Raw genomic sequence first — 21,845 nt, 5'->3', positions numbered from 1 at the left:
GGAAGCCTGCAATCAGGTCATGGTGACATGCAGTGTTAAAGGGACAGTTTTTTTGTTTTGTTTTGTTATGTTTGTTTTTGGGGTTTTTTTCCTCCTTCTAACTTAGCCTGAGAAGATTTGGTGCCGTTTCCAAACTGGTCCAGTCTCTCTGCCCAGGATTTAGTTTTATTAATGTATGTAGAAAAAGTATAATACATGAGGTGATCTTTTCTCCTAAACCCAGGTTTGTTTCAGTGTCTGTTTATTCCCTTTAAGTTTCTACTTAATAGGCTGTTACCCTGAGTTGTAGCTTCTGTTTCCTACAAGAAGTAACTTGCCTCATTTGTCTGCCCCCATGATACAGGACTTTTCTCCTGAAATCATATCCCATACAAGCCATTAGTCTCATCAGTCTGACTCCTGAGGAAGCTGATAAATCAACAGTAATCCAAACTCCAGCCTCCCATCAAGTGCCAGCCTATGTCAAAGGGCATGCTGTTCTGTGTAATGAGCTCTGCCCTGGGAGGACAGAGAAAATACAGCTTGATAGTTGATGAACGTTTGAGATTCCTTCTCCTTCTGAGCAGGATTGTGATTTTCCCACATTTCAGTAAAATACTTAAAAGCTAATTTAGTCAGTGTGGTGGTGGTGGTTAGATGTGCATGCTTGACCACTAAAAACTGAACTGGCAAGCTACACGCTCCTTTCTCCTTAAAGTCACTTAAGAGAAGGGGAAATGATTATCTAGAGTGAGCTGTCAACCCTTATGCCAGCTTTCCTCCTGATATGATTTATAAAACAGCTAAGATAACCTCTGGGGGGGAGCTTTGCAATGGAAATAGCAAGTGATTCTTATTCTAATGAACATAACACTGTCACAAGTTTAAAGTTCAAATCTGAGGTACGAAGGTTTGGGGGGGAAAAAAGAGCCTGTAAAATATGAATGTGACAGCATATGTGTTCCTTGCCTGCACAGTGTATGAAACAGGAGAAACAGGCAAACTTTATTTTTCTAATGAGGTTTAAAATATTTTTCAGTCTTTATCAGACAGAAATTCCTCAATACTGGTTGGTTTTTTTGTTGCAGGTTTTGGGGGTTTTTTTGCTTCACGCTCTCCTCAGTTGAGACAAGGCATTTTTCTCAGAGTAAGTTTGTGCCTTTGGTCCTTCAGCATTGCAAAGTGTCCTGTCACAATTGGCACTCATTAAATAAGCCTTTGTTGGTAGCTGCAGCCAACAGGCAGAAGGCTGAATGGACTACAGGAATTTAAACTCCTGGAGGAGGCTTGTCCTGATCAGCATTTAGAAACGCCAAATGAGGATTTATTGGAGAACTTATTTCTTCCCATTCTGTTAAAAAAAAAAAAAAACAAACCAAAAAAAAACAGGAAAAGAAAGAATCCCATTACTGGGTATCTGACAGCTTTCACTGGTATCTAGCCTACTTCAGAACTGCTTTAAAAATAAAAACAGACCCCTTCCTAGAAACTGTTACATGAAAGAAAAAAAAAATAGAAACTGTATAAATCAATGGCAGGTTAACCTGCCCCTGAACTTACCCAGCATATTTCCTATGTTAAGAGCTGTGTGAATGCAATTTAGATAGTCAGTGAACCATAGTGTCTGTAGGTTTGCTGAGGCTGATAACTCTTCAATGTCTGGTCAGTATCTTTCTGTCTCAAGGCTAGAGTTGCACCAGATCCTTGCTATCAGCTGAAGTAGAAAGAGCCAGCTGAGTAGAAAAGGATAGTGAGCTAAAACTTTAATAAATCTGTAAAAACACTTACATTAATTCTGCTTATTAACCTCACTTTCTGAAGTTGTATTTCACTTTAAAGCCTTGTTTTAGTCAGAAGCTCACATGTTGTACTAGCTTCTGGGTGCACTCTCAGATTGGATATGGTGTGTTGATGCCTCATGGGGTTCAAGAATTTTGTGTTGGTCTCTTCCTCAATAGCCCAGCCACCCCCATCCAGGTACAGAAGGGAACAACATGCATGTGGCAAGCTCCTGCTCAGTGGAAACATGGAACTTTTTGGTGGGACACCAATGGAATGCTTATGTCCTAGAAGCAATATTAAATGTGTCAGAAACCCCAAAAATCCCTTCTGCTCATTTAGTATGGTTCATGTGAGTTATACAGAATGTATTCACAGCTAGCAGCAATATGTTCCACTGCCGTGCGCTTGCTTGCTGTGGAGTCCTGCCATGCTGAAGTTCCATAACTAGCAGCAATATTAATTTAATCCCACTTATTTCTCCTTCTCACACAAAAACTGTGTACTTACAAAAAGGTGCTGAATAGCCTGGAGACAGAGTTAAAAAATAGGAAGTGCAAAACTAAGTCATGTTTTCCAATGTGGCATATGACTGCAGCTCACTTTAGTGTATTGTGAAAAACAGAATATAGTCTAAACTACTTTCAAAAAAACAAAACCATGCTTGAGCAGTATTTTCTTAAGCCTTATCTGCTTAAGTAACTAACTAGCAGGACAGATGGTAGATAAAAGAAAGCTGGATTTCCAGGGAACCCAAACGTCCCCTTGGAATTTTTGAAAAACAAAAAAAAAAATGGAAAATGAACAGACCTCATCATACTCCAGCTGTTCCCAAAACACTACCACAGCATTAGGAGGCTCATATTTACTCTGTGAACCTGACTGCATATGGGATGTACCTGACATTCAGGGAGCAGCAGCCGGGTGACAAGTACCCTGTCGTTCTGTGGCACAAAATGCACACTGAATGGGGACAATGTAGCTTAATATTTCTTTCCTCAGTAATGTCTCCTGAGATATGATCAGTGCAGATTTGGATTAGGGAATGCAAAAGCTCAGTATCAGAGCTTGTTGAAAAAATCAGGAAGACGATGGAAATTCTCTCTTTTTTTTTCAGCAAAGTTTGAATTTCCACAGGGGAAATAAAATCAGTAATTCCTGATAAATACAAAGCTTACTATTAAAAAACTTTGACAGTAATTAAAAATAATCAGCCTCTCTGTTTTCCATTAGCAGGTGTCTGAGGCCTAGTTGGAACTCTTATTGGCACAGATAGATACTAAATACAGTATTTTGCCATCATCATGGGATGATTTATCTATGGAATATAATTTTTTACACAGCAGTTATACCTCAAGTGGTAAATAAGGCTTTGTCTGTGCTCCAAAATTGTGCCACTCTAAATATACCACCGTAGTTAAAGGAACACAACCCACTGGTGGTTGTTACAGCCCTGTAAAACAGCATTCAGTCATGTAGTCATCCCTGTATAGCAAGGGGAGCATATCCGTGGTGATTTTGTACTGCAGTGCACACTGAAGTTTTTATTGGTGTTATGCTAACAGCTAAAAGAAAAAACGCAACTGAAACGTTACGCTGGGAAAAGTCTTGAGTGCAGATAAGGCTCAAATCAGAAAGATTGTGAGCAACTTCGGGTACAAGCCACATCTTCCTGTGGCTAAGGGTAATGGTAGCACATTATGGGCTGTATTAAATATCATTAACAATGACAAGAGTGTGGCAAAAACATTTCCTGCCTCACATGAGGCAGGAAAATATAAGGTTTCTGGCAGTAGCATCAGGAGCCTTACCACTGAGCCCAGAAGAATTTCTCAGAATCCAACTCTTGTGCTGAATATGTCAGAAATCACAGTATCACCATGTTACAAAGCCACTCCTGAGAACTGAATAGAAGTCTGCCATTGTAAAAAATTGCTAAACATCTTGCAATACTTGGAGTGTAGCATTTGTTTCCTAATTTCAAATAGGCAGTAAAAAACAATTAATTCCAAAGGTTTCTCATAAGGATTACAGCTGGGTAAGACTTTTTTAATTCCTGATTTTGGAAAAATCAGATTCACGTCATTTAATTGTCTTTTTGCAAGGCAAAGCAATTTAGAGAACATCTAGCTGAAAAATTTCTGTGGATTCAGGACAGAAGTTATTGTCCCAGCAAGACAGACATCAACATAATGCTCAGTACTAGTGACAGAAAGGCTTTAAACCCTGTGCCCCACACATCAAGCACATGATCTGATTGTCACACTTGGATGCCTTGGAAAGGCTTCTGTTTTTCCCCCTCCCATGTTAAATCGGGAATAGCTTTTATTTCATCCTTATGTAAGTAGAGTCATTATTTTGGATTTTGGTTTCCTCTGAACTTATTTAGGATTCTTTATTTCTGTGTTTGGTCCTGCTGTTGATTTGCAAGGAAGCCACAACTTCTCTGTATCATACATTCTCTGCATCATCATTCTCTGTATATCCATCTCCAATGTGGCAAATAACATTCCCTGCCTATCTGACAGAAATGTGCCAGACTTAACTAGCAACAGATGACGTTTTCAGAAGTGGCTAGTTAGAGACACCCTGTGAAATGAGGCTCTTGAAGACTACCAGGCTGAGCCTCTGGATACACATTCACACTGAAAAGTTCACAAGAAGTTGTTGAAAAACAGTTGGTGCTCTGATAAGATGCATTTTAAACACACTATTATGAATCATAGCAAATATATTAATGGCTACTTTCATACACATATGCTGAAAACTCTTTCCCTTATTCAATGCCAAAGACTTGAAGGCCTGCCTACTCTTCATTGATACATTCCATTTTCTCTCACAAAGAAGGGCAGGCTCTGCCAGACCTAGGTTATTTGCAAGATCCAGAGGTGAAACACACTATGGACTATGAGAAGAAAGAAGTTTTTAAAACTTGACTAAGAGTCAAGCTTAGATCTTGCTCAGGATTTTACAACTTCAGGAAAGCATGCTTGAGAGACTGCCAAAATTTTTCATTGTTAAAAAAATATGTATCATAAATTCATCACCAAACTGGAAGCAGCAGCCACTTGTACAGCACAGACAAGTTCTATACAGCTGTTTTCATGATGGATATCTTGCTTGCTGACCTGATTTCAACTGGTGTCAACTCAACACAACACTGTAAACTTCTTTGGATGATTAGAAAACATTCCTCTGAAGTATGTGAACAAACATAAACTGCAAACACTGTGCATTGGAGATTTGTCTTACCAATGTAGCATCTGTGCAGTGGGACTATATAACTATGCTATTTTTTTTTCCATCTTCTGCCTGAATATTAACAATTAGTTGCAATCATATTAAACGTCTCCCTGCCATTTTTTTTTTCAGTAGGAAGCATGATTCTTTTTCTCTTGGAAGGAGCCAGCCCAAGCTACGTGCTCAATCAACCATAAGTAAACATGAGAACCGATCTGAATTCAGTGTTTGTTTTGATGCACTGTGGAATGGTAGTCTGGGAGACATAAACTCATTGCAAGTCTTCCATGGAATGTGAACTTGAAATTATGGAAAGGCACTGGAACAAAAGGTGCCCTCCTTCTCCCTTGAAACAATTGCCAAACATGCTAAATATGTGGCTGTATTTAGCAACTATATATTCCTCTCAGATCTCAGTTTTATATGCCCTGGAAGGATTGTCCGATCTGTAGCACCTGCATCTTCAGAAGATTCCCTTTGCAGACCATGCTCCATTCCCTCCTTGCTCCTAAGCATGCACCAAACTGCAGGCAGCAACTACATAAATTTTTGCTGGTTTCAGTGCTTCTGGCCATCAGAAGCTGCTGGGGCTCTGGGCACTGGAACACGAAGGAGCAAAACTCCATTTCCCAACTGTCTCAGCTAGCCCGCAGTGTAGAGGGGGTTTAAAAAAATAATAATTCAACCTCATAGAGTTAGTCAGTATTTCAAAATTGTGTTTGTGGCAGATTTAGAAGAAGACCCCCCAACATTTTTAAGTTCTCATTGATGGAAACAACCATGCTGGTGTGTTACAGATGTTCCAAAGTCCAGCTGTTGGCCTGGGGATCTCAGCCCTGGCAGATGAGATGTAGGCTCTGGAGTGTTTGTCACTCCTGGCTTGAAGGCAGTCCAGCCAGCAGGCTACTTGGGAGTGGTGGACAACAAGGCAGGCAAGTCTTGCATGAGTCTGGCCTCACAAGCATGAATCTGCTGGATTTTTGCTAATCTAGACCCATATAGTATAATTGTTTGATTTTTAAAGAACTGGCCTGTTCTAAGAAAAATAAATTCTCACCAGCTTCTGGCTTTTTACATCTCTCTTTATCTCTCCATCCTCCTCAAAGAAAAGGCAGCGAAACTGTAGACAGGGAGAATGAAGAAAAAGGCAGTGATAACAGAAAGGAGGATGGGAACAGGCCGAAGAGGAATAATGATACAGAAATCTCAGTTGCTGCTGCTCTCTGCAGAGGAATAACAAGAGTGTGCAGGTATAGAAAAAGGTAAATAAAAGCCAGGTTAAATTGGAGATAAGTAAAAATAGTAGCAGGGCAGGGGAAGGGAAAGGATGTGGTGAAATTATAGCAAAGGAAGAAAGGTGGAGACTGGAAGGAAAAGGTGGAAGCTTTTTTTTCCCCCTTAGCTTAGCACTTGGACTTGGTAGCAGTCTGCAGGCCCACCCCTCTACCTCGTCCACTCCATGCTTTCTACACTCTGCAAAAAGTAAAGATGAGTTTTACAGAAATTCTCATTTCACAGCAATTATCACCAGAGTAAATCCACCCTGTACTTTGAGGTTATTAACAAATTTAATTTTTTTAATTAAAGGCTATTCACAATACAGGAGGATAGAAAGAAAAAAAAAAAAGACTGAACAATTTGCACAGGTCATCCAAATTTTAAACATGTACTTGTCTTACAGTCTTACTGTTCTCTCAGGTATGTTTGTGGTATTTTGTTTGGGAAAGTGGACTGAAGGGAATTCTGTATAGCAGATAGAGAGATATCATGGTAGTAAAAATTAATTATAATCTTTACTAAAACTCTGCAAGGTGGTAAGATATCAGTTTCTTTTATATGTGTATGGACTGGTTTCTTGGGCCACTTCCAGACTTTCTTCTGTTACAGCCTGAGGTCTTCCCTCCAGAATTGATGCCCACTGTCACACATGGAGAAAGGCAAGCGTTTGGTGATATGGCTGTAACATTGTTAAACAATGTTGCCTGTTGTAGAGGAATGAAGGTGGGTTAATTAGCATTGATAATATACAGCTGTGGGCTGGCTTCAGGGGCAGTGGGTTGGCCGATGTAGACAAGGTGCAGCTGTGGCTGGTTAAGTGAAGTGGTTGAGAGCCGATGAAGGGAGAGCAGCTGAGGAAGAAGCAGAGAGAGGAAGGAGTAAGAGGAGAGAGAATGCATGATCTGGGTGAGGACAGACAAGAAGAAGGTAGCAGAGTGACTGTATGAAGAATATGCTGGTATGAGATGGTAAAAGACCTTGTTGCAGCTTGATAGTTTGGAGAGTGCTGCAACAGCCTGTGTGGTCCCCTTGTGCATCGCTTGGCACTTAGGCTTCTCCTTCACCATTGCGACTTGGCCGGAGGAGCTGGTTGAGGAAATCAGGGTGACCCTTGGTTTGCATTCTCCAGGTTCTGCAAAATCTGGTTTGCGTTTCTCCACATTCATCTGTTATGCTGCAAATACAATTACTTGATGTATGTCTCGCTAAGAGATTTCATATCTAAGATCTTCAAAAAGTCTGTCAAGGAGAAAGTGATAGGGAGGAAAGCTGAGAAACTCAAATGTGGTTTTAGGCCAGTGTGTAGTATGAATGTGACAAAACTGTACTGATGTACAAATGCTTATGTATCTAATTGTAAAATGTGAGCACCTAATACCAGGTTTATTTCGTTGTTATTCCCTCTCTGTCTTTCTTTTTGAGTTTAGCCTTTCTTCCTGTGACAGTATCAATTCTTTTTCAATAGTGTCTTGCATCCCATTCTTTTCATTTCTTTTTCAGTACTACCCTTTTCTCTGCTAAATCATCAAAGATATTTTTGTTCTTTTACCCATTGTGGCAGAGTCTGTAAACACAATCTTAGAAAAAGAATTTCTAAGTGTAAGCATTTGTGATGCATTTGCACTAAAAGCTTTGAATTGCTATCTTTGATAAAGCTATTTGGTCTGATTATATTGTTTTGGAATCACACATTCAAGCACACTTCCTTGAAAAAATTATTTTTTCAATGTGTATTATATTGCATGTCTCAAAATGGAGGAGGATTATTTTTAAATACTGTGTAAACCATGTAAGCAATTGTATTTCTATCCTGAAATTCACACACCAGTTAAGATTGAAATTTGAAGTCCAGTTTTTAAAAAACAACAACTCTTAATCTTAAAGATGCATAAAATATAAACAAAGTTAATAATAATTATTCTGGTTTTCAATCTTTTTAAACTGCTTCCATACTTCAAAGACTTCATGGATGGATATTGCAGGCTGTTCTTATATTGAACATGACAAGCATTCTGCATAAGCACTGCATAGCAGGTGTAACAGCCATTGATGGTTGTAGTGTATTTAAAGCAGGAATTGAAAATATTTCTGAATACAAATTCAAATCTCATAGACTGGAGTTTAGGTGGGAGTAACTATACTTTTGGAAATTCAGTGATGTCTTTAAACTGCTGTAAGTAGCCATGAAAAAGTGTTCATGTCATCAAATAGCAGAGATCCAGAAGTACGGCCAGCTATAAAGTTACATGATGTATTGATCTCAGCATTTGAGGCATGGGCAAGGCTTCCCTTCATAAACCTTTGCAGCTGAAGACATCACTACCCTGGGACAGACATCACAGCACCCACCCACCCACCAGTCCCAGTGGAAAGGATTATGTCATCCTTCTTCAATCTGTTTCAGTCAAAATCAGTCTGGTTAAACAGTAACTGAAGTTGAAAAAGTTAATCCACTATGGTTAAATTGAAGTTAATTATCCGGGTTTTTTTCACCTGCCATGTTCAATGGCAAGACATACAGAGAAATTAAATATAGATGCTACCCACACTTACACATTAACAAAACATATTTCCTTATTCACATCATCAGTGTAAGCCATTGAACACACTCAGTTTCATAATGTCTATTGATTTTCAAAAGCACCTTCCTGATGGAGCTGAGCACCCTCTGGTCAGAGTGTCAGTGGGCCTTTAAAGTCATGCTTCTGCAATAACGATTCCTTAGCCATGTTCTCAAAAATATTTTTTTTTTTATACCAATGTACAGATTTTACTCTCTACTAAGTTGGTCTCTTGTGTCCTTCTCCTTTTTCTGTGTATTGATGGTTTTAAAACAATGAACTGAACCGCTTTTAATGAAAAAGCGTGCTTTGTTTGCAATTATAGTTGAATCCCTTAAAACATGTAAGACACTATCTTGTCTCTAGTAATAAATCAGTAGAGTACATGCTGCCTTATCAGATTTAAAGACAACTCAGGGTACTTTATTATAAGCTGTACAGTGGTTTAATACTGTGTTTTACTCCAGCTAACGAAAGTCAGAGAGAAAATGAGTGAATCCAAGGTTTCCTTCTCTTTTTGCCTGTGTGTGGTTACTTAACCTCTCCATTGCATCTCTTTAAAGGACTGTAGGAAGAAAGTACTAGATGGATTCAGTGATAATATTTTACTACAGCATTAGTGAAACTCAGAAATTGGCTGAGGAGTTGGGTTGTCTGAAATGTGGAGGTATCGGTGCCAGAAGATTGGTGTCTGACTACATTCCATGCCTTTCTTTAGGCACCAGGCAGCCATAGCTCTTGCGGATTGATGTGAAGGCTGGATGAAGAAGATGCCGAGCACTTCTGATAAGGCAGGCCACAGCTGCTCTGAGACTCGTATCTGGACCAAGGATTCTGCCCTTTGCTAAGGTTTCTCTGTGCTACTGGATTAACGTTTGGAGGCTGTAAAAATCCTAGAGGAGGATATGGTGAGAGCTAAGCCTCTGTGTAACACCTTTCTCAAACTCTGGTACAAGGGTACTGGGAAAAGGAACAACAAGGAGGAGAAGATGGAGAGTTTATGGGCCACACCACTGACTGAGAATTATATGCTGTCCCCAGCACTGGCTGACTTCCTTGGAAATTAAAGCAAGCAGTTTATGAGACCTGCTGCTTCGCACAGACTGTGCTTTCAGAAGCTGTTCATGGAATTCCCCAGAATTATTACTAAAATGTTGACTGTTTTTCATCTGCATTTGAAAATCAGACTTCAGAAGAGCTGATTGGAACAACATGTGTACAGGTATGTCTGCAGACCAGTATGCTTCAAACAGCCGTATAATGAGGGTGGCCCTTAGTCATTTTTGTGACTGTCACTATGCCATACAGGGAGAAGACGAGCAGAAAGAAGGCTGATTATTACAATGCATGTACATCTACATGTAAAAATGTGGAAGTAACATGATACAATCCTCCTCAGCAAGCAGGGAAGCTCCTAATGGCCTGCTTATTTCAAGTTACGGATGACACTCATTCCCAGGGGTTTTAGATCTGGAATTCTTACTCAGGTTCATCTTTCTTCACAAAGATTTCAAAAGACTGGACAAAATAAAGCAAGAGTTCAACCTGGATTGTATTGGTTTAGTATCCTAAGAGACATTTGGCTTCTTATTTCCATAATTAAAACTAAACTGCAGTTTCATATTTACCCTTCCTTAAGCTGGATTAGATCCTAGCAGTAGCATTTTGTACTACTTGTAGCTTGCTAATTCAGTGTGCTGGGACACCAGTCAAAGGTCATTACAATAGTTAGATGCAGGTGATGTAGATGCCCTAGTGTAGTTATGTGCTAAGAAAATAAAAGAAGCAACATGTGGCTTCTCACTTTGGAAGAAGCATGTGGCTTCTACATTACATGTCAAATATAAGAGAAAGCTTAAAAAAGTGCCTGCACTTGCGAAATCACAGCAGGATCCAAACTTACCCGGACCTGTTCAGACTCATGGTTTCAGTTCAGATCCATGTCTAGAAGATATATCCTGAAACCCTTAGTGCAAAAAAAAAAAAAAAAAAAAAAAAAATCTTGTTTGGATCATGCTTGGTACAAAATTTCAACCTGCCTTTTTTTAATTTACTGCAAGAATAAGAGCTAATTTTGAAACAGTTCTACTGTACATATCCCCACATTAGGAGTGCAACTTCAGTTTCATTCCTTTTAGGCAAATTGCTGACAATAGAGGACGTTGTACCCAGTACTCCAGACATCCCCTCAACAGCGCCGAGGAGAGTGGAAGGATCACTGACCACCCTTGACCTGCTGGCAATATTGACATCTTTCATAAAGACCAAAAACTCCATTAAAAACCAATTTTAATGAGAAAATATTGGCCATTACAGGAGGGGCATTTTCAATTCTGCCAGTTTCTCCCTCAATCAAGCCACACAAGAAACTGTAGACAGGGTCTATAGTAATTCACACAGTTTTCAGCTTGTGGATATTCAAGCTTCCAGATGAATAAATAAAGTTATGTCACATTCTTTCCTGTACCAGTATACAAGGCAGAGATGTGTTTGAACAGATGAGGGAAATAAAAAATGCTTCAAGATGATTATCTGAAATTTTCTGTTATCGACTTTTACACGATCATCTGTTTATGAGAGTTTTATATGGACAGATGATCTAGGTTTCATGGGATCATTGGCCCATGCCATGAAATCTGTGAAATTCTAAATATTATTTTGTGGATAAACCTGAAAACTTTGAAGTGTTTCTTTACCCTATGTTAAAGGATGCTCTGCTGGGTCTAGCATTCTGCTCTCATTTTCTACCATTCTACATCCAATGAGCCACAGTGTGCTTTTCTCAGATAGTCCTTTCTCACTCTCGTCTGTTGAGGACAATCTATTTTATGGATATAATTAACTATTCATTGACACAGAGCCTTGAATTTGCCTCTCCCCAAATTCCAGAAGAGCAGCCCTCATCTCTAGGTTACAAAGTCAGCTTCCCTACAGCTCATAAAGCTTTACACAATGTGTTACAGCTCCAGCAGGAGAGATTAAGAGGCTATCTGGACACTGCAGTGGTTGGAAAGCTCTTCAGTGAGGTGGGAGATCTGCTGTCAATCCCCTTTTCTGATGAATATTTGCTTCTAAAAAAGATGCTGACATCTTTCCTGGCTTCTCTGGAACCAGTTATGTCGGATCAGGGATGAATTTAGAGCAGAAACTGCAGAAACTCTGCCATCACACAGTACTTATATATGTATTTTAGAATACTAACCACAGTCTACTAAATGGACTTGAATATAAATGAACTGTCACTATGGGAGAATAGTTGAAATCATCTTGGATATACAGATAATATTGTCTCAACTGTGAACCCTGCTTTAGAATCTCATTTCAGTCTCTACCTAAAAATCTATATGTCAAAAGAAAATATCCTGAGTGCCATCTACAAACTATAACATGACACAAAAAAAGCCATCTTTCTGTATGATAGAGCTACTTCTAATTTTCCCATTAGACCAAACGACATCATAAAGAATATCTGCCAACAACATGATATAAAACCGTACCATGCATCATGAAAAATAATTGCAATTCAATTACTCCTGAATTATAAAACCGTCAGCTAGGTGCAATAAGACAAAAGCCTTAAAACATATGAAAAACTGCTTAGCATAGATAATTATATATGTTTGAACAAAATCCCCAAAATAAAACATGTGCGGTTTGAAGGAACAGGGTAATCGTGCCAAAATAATTCTCATTTATAGCAAAGGTTGGAGGATCAGCAATTTTAAAACCATCTCCCTGAAAAAAAATTATAAAAGTAAATTAGCAAACCTTTCTTACTCATAAAGGGCATACCCAGCAACTGAGCAAGAAACTGGGGGGGTTTGTCCTCTATCATCTTCTTACTTAGATTCTGCTTTGGCAAAGTATTTACTGTTGCTGCTCAGAATCACAGCATGGTTAAGGTTGATGGGCATCTCTGGCAATTCCCTAGTCCACCCCCCCTACTCAAAGCAGAGTCACCTACAGCAGGTTGCTCAGTGCTGTGTCCAGTTGGTTTTGAGTATCTCCAAGAATGAAGACTCACAACCTCTCTGGGCAACCTTTTTCCAGTGTTGAAAACCCCAGAAGTTTTTCATTATGTTTAAATTGAGTTCCCTGTGCTTCAGTTTGTACCATTGCCTCCTGTCCTGTAAATGGGCACAAATGAACAAACCCTGGCTCCATTGTCTTTGCACCCTCCTTTTAGGTATTTATATAGATGATCCCCCTGAGCCTTGCCTCAAGTCCCCTCATCTTCATGGCCCTTCACTGGATGTGCTCCAGTATGTCCATGTCTTGTACTTTCTTGTACTTACACTTGCTTAGGTGCTGTGGAAAAAGCTATGGAAATTTTACTTCCTGTAATTTCTGTGCTTTAGCCACACTCCCTGCTTGAATAGGAGAAAGAGAGAGAAAACAAAGTGCACTGGGGAAAAGTAGAACTCAGGGAGAAATGGCTACAGAAGTCTTTATAGGACAACAGAAGAGGTCCTGTCTGCACTCTCCACTGGGACTTCTTGGGCATTCTTAAGAGAGGGGTTTGATTCTCTTTCTTGATATGTTACCTTTTGGCACAAGGAAGAAGAAAATGGCTTTCCCACATAATTTTTAATTATGACTACACAAGTTAAAAACAAATATACTTCTTAAAATACAGCTTTTCCCCAAAGTCTCGCCCTGGTCTTGCATTTTCACAAACGCAAGTTGTCATGGAACAAGACAGATATTACATCTATCCTGCAGCAAGGCAGAGCTGGGCTAAGGTTCGTGGTCACATCTGGCTAAACTGTGGAAGATTTTGCAAGAATACTTACCAAATACTTACCGAAGGGAGAATAAATTTTTCAAACAAAATGTGGTACCATAGTCCCAATACTTCCCAAAGAATTTCTTATATAATCAGTAATTTTAATAACTAGTTATTTCATAGATGCTATTTTTCAGTCTTCAGATTGTATTTTTATAATATTTAATAGATCTGTATAAAATGTAGAAGAATTTTATTTGAATAGATTTGCTAATTAACAGATTTTACAAATAAGCTTTCTCAACATCCTGATGACTACGTTTCAGTTTCTTAATTGACCTTTTACATGATTCACAGGGCACTTGGGGGTTTTTGTGTCTTTGTTCTTCTGGTAGGTAGTCAGAGAAATAGTCAGCAATTTTACTTATGCCAATGAAGTTTTCCAGAAGCATCAGATTCAGGTTTCAGATGCTGTGAACTCCAGAAGCACTGTCATACCCTGTCCCAGTTCTGATTCAAGGCTATCTGCACAGCAGCCAGTGTACTCTGAGACTGTAGTGACAGGCAGTGCAGAAATTGCTAAAACGATTGTCTGAGGTAACATTGTAAATAGGAGTTTCATTATTCACTTGTGAAATAGGACATAGGACATCAGAAATAAGACATTGTCCACAATGACACCTAAAGATAAAATGAAGGGACAAAAAGGAAGACAAAAAGTTGACAGAAAAAGACAAAGTTCATACTACAAGCTCAATATGAACCCTTGCTTTAGATGTTCTACAGTTACACTCTGTCCTTACAGCTATTTTGAAGTCCTGTGAAGCACATTAACAAGTGGCAAGCAGGTCATCTCCAACCTGTACAAGATCACAGCTCCTAGTACTTATTTTTTATACCTCAAATTTGCATTTGTTGATTTTCCCCCTACTATAGATGTAACTGCCAGGAAGGAAGAAAAGAGAGATGGCTATACCTAACACCAGAGTGCCTGACCCTTTCTCTGAGGCCACACATTGTGCTAGATGAAAGCAGGTGTGAGCAGTACCTGCAGAAGGCAATGGTTAGCTACCCTTGCTGAAGGGCGTCCTGCAGGGATCACATGTGGGCTGGTAACAGCTATTGTATGTTAAACTCAACATTTCTTATGTGCATAAGAGAATTAAAGTGGTGATTTTGAAAAGCATGAAGTCTAGTCTTCGCCTGTGCTTTTACCATATCTGTTTTTTCTGTCCTAACCTTGTAGCTCTGATAAGTTGTCACTTGGAGCTTTAGCAAGACAGCTGGTGCCAGAAGTATTCCTCCAAACTTGTCTTTGCAGCATTTTCCTGCTTTTTCTCTTTCTGTCATCCAGCTTTGAGCTGTGTTTCTTTACTGTGGCTGCCTGCTGAACCTACCACCTTGGACCTGTGTTTACACTATCGGGCAGCAGACCCCAGGCACGTTTACCCCTGTTTGGCAATGCACTTGCCCAGACCTTTTGCTCTGCCTTTCTTCTGACTTTGAAATTGCTATCCTCAGGTCAGTGGTCACTGAGCCAACTTCTCAACACGTGCAAGTTAATGGGAATCCTGGTGCTAACTAGAAAGATTTGAGCTGTGTAATTTTTTATTTACACTGTCAAAGTTGTTGCGTTGCACTGTCAGTCTTGTGCATGTCAATCATGTTTCAGCCCTAGATATTTAGCAGGAACCACAGCTGCTGCTATGATGAAGGGCAACACCTTTTACATGTTTGTTGAAAGAGTAAAGCTGAATTAAATTTGCTGAAATGTTAAGAGAGACTGACCCTTCTAGATCATAAACAGAGGTCCAGAGCCACTACTACCTTTTAGCCAGAGGAACTGTTGTGCTGGACAATGAAGTTCTGCCTCTTCAATTTCAATAAACTACTCTCATAATAAAAACACTGGTGACTGTCACTTGTCAAAGAAAATTAGGAGAAAATTCTGGTTCCAACCTGTCCAACTTAATTTGCTTGCCTAATGGTAATGTATAGGTTCCAGTATGAGTAGAAGTAACCTTCTACCTTGGGTGATAGGCTACCAAATAGCAACTCTTTAATTAATGGCCAAAGCTCTAGTGAACTGACACTGTCAAGTGAGAAGATTTTTATAAGCCTCTCCCCAAGATTTTACTGTTCTATTCTGAGAGCTAGCCTTTAAAGAAGACTTGTTTAAAAAAAATACACAAATTCCTTACTGGCAGACAGAGGTACTGCCAGAAGGGCTGGATTTTGAAATAGCAGTTATTTGGTGCAGCTAGCTTCAGTGTATATAAAGATCTACATATGTTACCACAAATAATAGAGTTCTTCATCAGGCATTATGCAGTCCTACTACCTTGCGTATTAAGAATAAGCCAAGGGAATGCCAGGTGATTCAACTAGAATTCAGCTATAAACCATCTTAAGTAATTAGGTGGACCACCTGTAATTGTTACAGAATTGATTAAAAAAATATCAATAAAGATCATATTGTTATACAAAGTTGTATATTTTCTTAGCATTGAACATGTTAACTCATGTACTGATGGTGATCTGTGGCTATCATAACCACCATACCTATATTAGTCACGTGCAAAGGCAATTCAAAAATAACAATGAAAATCACCCACCTCCTGCTTTCTGACATTTATAAGGCTCACTCAATTACTCCTTTTCTCTAGCTTGCAACCTAAAATTAGGGTAAATGAAATCACATGAGGACTAAGAGGCAGCCATCCCAGCTAGTATTCCTGCTGCTTCTAATGGTTCCCATGATGTGGTTCACTTTGAAATGCTACCACCCGTGAGAACAGGTAAACTTTGTACTCTTTAAAGAAGGACAATTTGTAGGAAAACAGACTATTTTACACTGGAATGTTTATAGTGGCAGAAGTGTATTTATCTTTATGTTATCTACCAGATCCTAAAATACAGTTGCATTTCCTTAAAAAAAAAAAAAAAAATTCTTAGTAAACAGTTAGATAAGAGTAGCTTTATGCAACAGAAGATATATGTGCCTTTTAGTTAAAATACTATCATTTGTCCTGCTTTGATTTGGGATTGGCTTCATTATGCTTTGGTGGAGAAGCTAAGCTGATTTATAAGTGATTTCTAGTTTGGCTTTCTCTGGTTGGTTTATCCAAATGAAGATCATTTTAGCTATTATAGATCAGAAGACAGAAATAGTTCTTGGCATGCTACAAGTCACAGCTGCTTTCATCCCCAACTGGATGTCTCTGAAAAGTTCCTTTGCTGTCTGAGTTTTGCTTTAGACTCGTACTAGATTTAAAAAATGTATATTTCAGGATCGCTTTAGAGCAATGTATTGCTATTTAGATTTAAGCTTCAGAGCTTCTAGACTGGTTTGAATCACAGTCGCTTTTTGAGGGTTTTTTTTGTTTCTTTTGGGGGAGGATTTTTTTTATAATCTAATCTTGGAATCTATCCTTATCTATACTGGTTCTATACTATTATGCATCTGTTTTGGGATGTAGGACTTCTCAGATATTAAATAGATCTGAAATGGTAAAATTTGAGTAGTTATATGGACAGATGGAAACAAACAGTAGAGCCTGTGCCTCAAAAAATGCCATCAGAGGCACTGAGAGCTCTATTTAGAGAAGCAGACCCGATTTACCACTGCCTCGTAAAATGTGCATTGCAAAATAAATGTAGAATGCTTCACATTCTTAGTTAGGAGTATTTTGAACAGGTGTTGGTGATCTTAATGAGCTCCATAAAACGGAGAAACTGATCTAGGAAATCAGCAAACTTCTCTGTGGATAAGGTAGCAAGAGCATTGTAAAGCAGTATAAGTTTGGCTTTTCTGAATTTCCTTTCAAGCTTCTAAATGCTTTTGGTTGATATGAAAGAATATATCTTCTGTGCCCCTGTTTTTTACTATGCATTATAGCTATGGTGCAATACCTGGCTACAGAAACAGTTTTGGTTTAGGTTGCTTTTAGATTGCTTTTTTTCCCTTTGCTAGTATGTTCAACTTTTCTTTAAAATTTGCTTTTCTGACTTAAATGTAATAGCATTACTTATTTTTATAATTAGCTTTATCTGAATTTCAATCAAAAATAACAAGAAATGTAATGATTATTGTTACCTTTATCTTTGCTTGCAGTTTTTCACTTGCCTAATTAAAGTATTATTTTAACCAAATTATTTTCTTGAGCTGTTATTTGAATTCTGCTGAACATGTTAGCTTTCATGTGTATATAGACCTTTAACATACAGATAGAATTGCACATACAGTATTGAATTCCCGTAATTTAATAGGTAATATAATTCTGGGGGAAAATCTTGTTTACCCCCAAATGGACTAATTAAACAAACTGATTTTGGTCCTGAGCGTTGCTAAATCCAGAAGCTGAAATGTTGATATAGCTCTTTGGGGGTCTTGGGGGGGTGGTTGTTGGGGTTTTTTTATATATATATACCCTTTGGACCTGCATGTAATGTCACAAAAGTGACAGGTGCCCTAAGAAATTGTAGTAGTGAAGTGTGGAATTCAAAGCAAAAGTCTTACTAGTTTCCTAATTACAGTGGAGAAGAGAAGTATACCTGTAACTTTAGCTTCTCTACTCGGTCGTGCTCCAAAAAGACAAGCATGCCTGACGCAGACAGAAGAGACATGCAAGAGAAACAACTTTTGAACCATACGTCTCATGAGGCGCAAAGGCTGTTACCTGGGAGAAGCAACCATGCTGGAAACCTGTCTCAGTCTGAGAAGAAACTCCAAGAGGCTATTTGTGTGCTGCTGGTGGAGCTGTGCGAGAGATTCACGTTCTTTGGCATTGTCTGCAACATGATCCTCTTCTGCACTGTCAAACTTGGCTATCGCAACTACCAGGCAGCTATTGTCAATATGTGCTTTGTAGGCACCTCTATGCTGACACCAGTACTGGCTGCCTGGCTTGCTGAATGCCTTGTGGGCAGGATCAAGCTTGTGTGCATCTGCATGTTTCTACACTTCCTAGGTAGGTGACACCCTAGTGACTATTTCGTGTTTATAGTAATTCTGTTGCAGAAATGCATTATTGAGCGTTGTGTTTGAAATCTAACTTTCTCCAGCCTTGTGGCCACCTTCTCCAACAGCTCTTACTGAGTTTCTCTTCTACAAAATGTGCTGCAGTATTTTTGCCTATGTACTTTCGTGAGTGCTTTGAACAAGACTAAGGAGCATTTGCATGTGTATCTTGTGGACAGTTGGTGCACAAATTTGACTCCTCTAAAGTAGTGTAGCTATTCAGAATGCAGATGCTCAACTCTTAACACTGGTCCCTTTAACAGACTTCTGAGGTTATTTGTGTTTGGTGCAAATCTGAGGCTTTAGTCAGAGAGACAGTTTGACAGAGAGTTTGGAAACTGTTTCCCAATTGTTAGTAGTCGAGATATTTTTGTATTTAAAGGTATATGACTGTTGTATTTGAACAAGAGGGAAAGGTGTATTTAAGCACATGCGAGTATAAACAAATTTTTCCTTAATTAGAGAGGCTGTATCCTAACAGCTCTGTTGAGAGCCTGCTCTCTGTTAGCACATTCTGAATCTTCCCCACGTTATTCTGAAGATCTTTTATACAAAAGCACTGTTCAAACTAAGTATGACCATTCTGTAGCAATTAGTGCATCTCACACCTGGTGGTTATTCTGTCAACTTAAACTAAGTTGATAGAAATACTTCTTACTTGTCCAGTTGTTGAGTATAAGCAAGTCTGATTTCTGCAATGATCAGCCACATTGCTATTTTGACATGCAACAAAGTAAGGAAAAAAATCTGACTAATTCCTGAAATGTTCTTGAGCTGATTGCAAAACCATTGTGCAAGCAGTACGGAAAACTGATTGCTATTATGTTCCACTGTTTCTCCCATGGGCTTCTGGTTTGGAATCTCCTTCTGTCAATTGTCCTTTCAACACATATCTTAAAGTAGAAGACTGGTGACAGAAACAGAATTTGATGTCTTTGGGTATTGTTTTAACCAGAACTTTTTTGAGATAGATCATTAAACATTCCTGATATATTAGGGTTTGATTCACATTTGTAGTCTTAGTCATTGCTAGTCTTGGTGTTGACACACCAATATATTTAGAGTTTAATTTCGAATTACAACTTGGAGAAGCTTTAGCTGATTAAATCTCAAAGACCCGGTGAGATGGCAACAGCAATTGCATGGAATTGCTAGAGGTGGCAAAGGCAATTCATGCCAGCATTTCTATAGGTAAAGTTTCTGAAAAATCATGTATTTTCCATGAAGCTGCAGCAGAAAAAAAGAAAATTTTTAACAACATTTTTGAGAACTTATCTGTTAAATTATAATTCCCATTACAATTCTGGGATTTAAAGAAGATGCAAAAAAGACTACACTTCACCATGGGGTGGTTTCTTTTGCTGGCTGATGGGTGGTTCATCATCTGAAGATACATGTTTTAACTAGTGCCATCTGGCTAGTGGAGAGCTACTGCTATCTATATGTGGGTAATGGGGAAGGCCAGTGAGAGGAGCTACATTTCCAGTGAGCTTTTCAGTTGATTGAAGAACCCGAAACAAGAACCTTACAAGCATTTCAGAGGAAGATTGCTTTCTTGGAGGCCCTTAGTGGTCTTACCTTACTGTACATAGAGCGACAGTTCTCTACAGCATTAAGACTCCCTCTTTGCACTCCGCTGTTGCATATTTTTGATTTTTCATCTGTCTTTTCAACATAACTGGTTTAAAAATATGTCTTATTCATCAGTCTGATTCGAATCCATTTCAAATGTCAATTTTCTTTCCAATTCCAGGCACAGCGCTATTACCTGTTGTGGCATTCCCCTTTGAAGATATTTACATTGACAGACGACATATTCTTCATACGCTGACCAAAAGGGAGCAGAAAATAGTATTCTACTTTGCACTACTCACAGCTAGTCTGGGAATAGGAGGCATAAGAGCTATAGTGTGTCCATTAAGTGCATACAACCTTGAGGACTGTGGACCAAAAGACCTTCTTTCTTTTTTCAACTGGTTGGTAACTTAATGTTGGCTGAACATCTGTTGTGGGTGATAGAGCCTTGCCTTGAAATTCACTACTGACTTACAAGGCAGACTCTACAGATGGTGGTTTTCATGTTTTGTTTTTAACTGCAAAACTTACAGATTTTTGGAAGGGTTTCCAAGAATTTCTGTAAAAACTTCCTAAGTTTTTCCTTTTGCTAGGACTAGAGGTGATCATCTATTTTGGCCTCCTACAGAAGTCTTTAGTCAGAATTAGGATGAACTGATTTATCCAAATGCTCAAAGACCTGACAGCCTAGCTGCTCTTAGAACAACATATTCCATTTGGTTTTCTACATTTAACATGACTATCCCTTTAGGATACATTTCTGCCACTCCCTAACTAACAGTGGCAAATTTCAATGATGTATTAGAATTTACATCATATTAAATTTTTAGCAATGAAAGGCTAAAGTGCGCTGGTTTACTGGAACTAGGGATTGCTAGTAGTCTCTAACTGCGAAGCTCAGTGGTAGGGGTCTGCTGTATTGTTTCAACTCTGTTGCTGTGAAGTTTTTGTGTCAGATAAACCACTTGACATTTGTGTTTTGATTTGAATATTTTAAATTTTTTAAGAGAACTTTAAGGAAAAATTGCTCCTAAACTGATTCCCAAAATTCAGGGGGTTTCCATATTAACTATTTCTCTCTCAGTACGTCAGAGAGGTCACTTTTTATACGTTTGCCTTTACCACTTCTGTAGCACTACATGGAATGCTATATACATTCACCTGTAATTTCTGGTTAAACTGTGGAGTGAGGATCAAAGAAGTCACAGTGGAAACCTCCAGATGCCTGCTTCAAGGGAGGGTGAAATAAGCCCTAAACTGCCCCTTTTTCTCTCCTTTCCCCATACATGCACAGTTCTTAAAATAAAAACTGAGCACATTTACATATTAACAATGCAATGCTGAAGAATCAATGAAGATCTTAGTGAATCAAATCTCTCCTCCTTTGGGGATGGCTTTCCTGGCTATTCTTTTTTCCTCCAATTATGTTACTATCAAAGAGTTTTGAATTAAATCCAAACTTCAGTGAATAAGGCAGCTTTACCAAAGGTGGATGAGACTGTTTAGTTCCTTAGAGCAGATTCTGCCTCCTTGACCTGCCCATAGGAGAGAAGAAAAAAAAAAAAATCCTTCCTTTTTACTCTATTCTGAGTTTTAATCCTTAATTAGCAACATCATTTTGATTAAATAAGACTCTGGGGGATTAAGACTGGAGAGCAATCAGTTGTTCTGAAAGATAGCTCTGGAG

At 38.8% G+C, this 21,845-nt stretch overlaps 1 protein-coding gene across 8 annotated transcripts in view; it reads left to right on the top strand.

Moving 5' to 3' along the window:
- The window catches only part of SLC15A5 (solute carrier family 15 member 5), a 71,258-nt gene that overhangs the window by 16,832 nt on the left and 32,581 nt on the right, over positions 1–21,845 (top strand). For 4 of the 8 annotated variants that reach the window (XM_056340953.1, XM_056340954.1, XM_056340956.1 and 1 more), the window contains 3 exons: positions 9,556–10,059; positions 18,100–18,533; positions 20,337–20,559. In XM_056340953.1, the coding sequence (XP_056196928.1) occupies positions 18,164–18,533; positions 20,337–20,559 (593 nt within the window). In that variant the 5' untranslated portion in view covers positions 9,556–10,059; positions 18,100–18,163. Of the gene's footprint in view, positions 1–6,104; positions 6,261–9,555; positions 10,060–18,099; positions 18,534–20,336; positions 20,560–21,845 lie in introns of all 8 variants that reach the window. The other 4 variants (XM_056340952.1, XM_056340960.1, XM_056340959.1 and 1 more) reach the window with 3 other exon arrangements.

The sequence above is a fragment of the Falco biarmicus genome, chromosome 5, assembly GCF_023638135.1.
Source record: "Falco biarmicus isolate bFalBia1 chromosome 5, bFalBia1.pri, whole genome shotgun sequence".
Lineage (NCBI taxonomy): Eukaryota > Metazoa > Chordata > Aves > Falconiformes > Falconidae > Falco > Falco biarmicus.
This window is presented reverse-complemented; position numbering and strand designations above follow the sequence as displayed.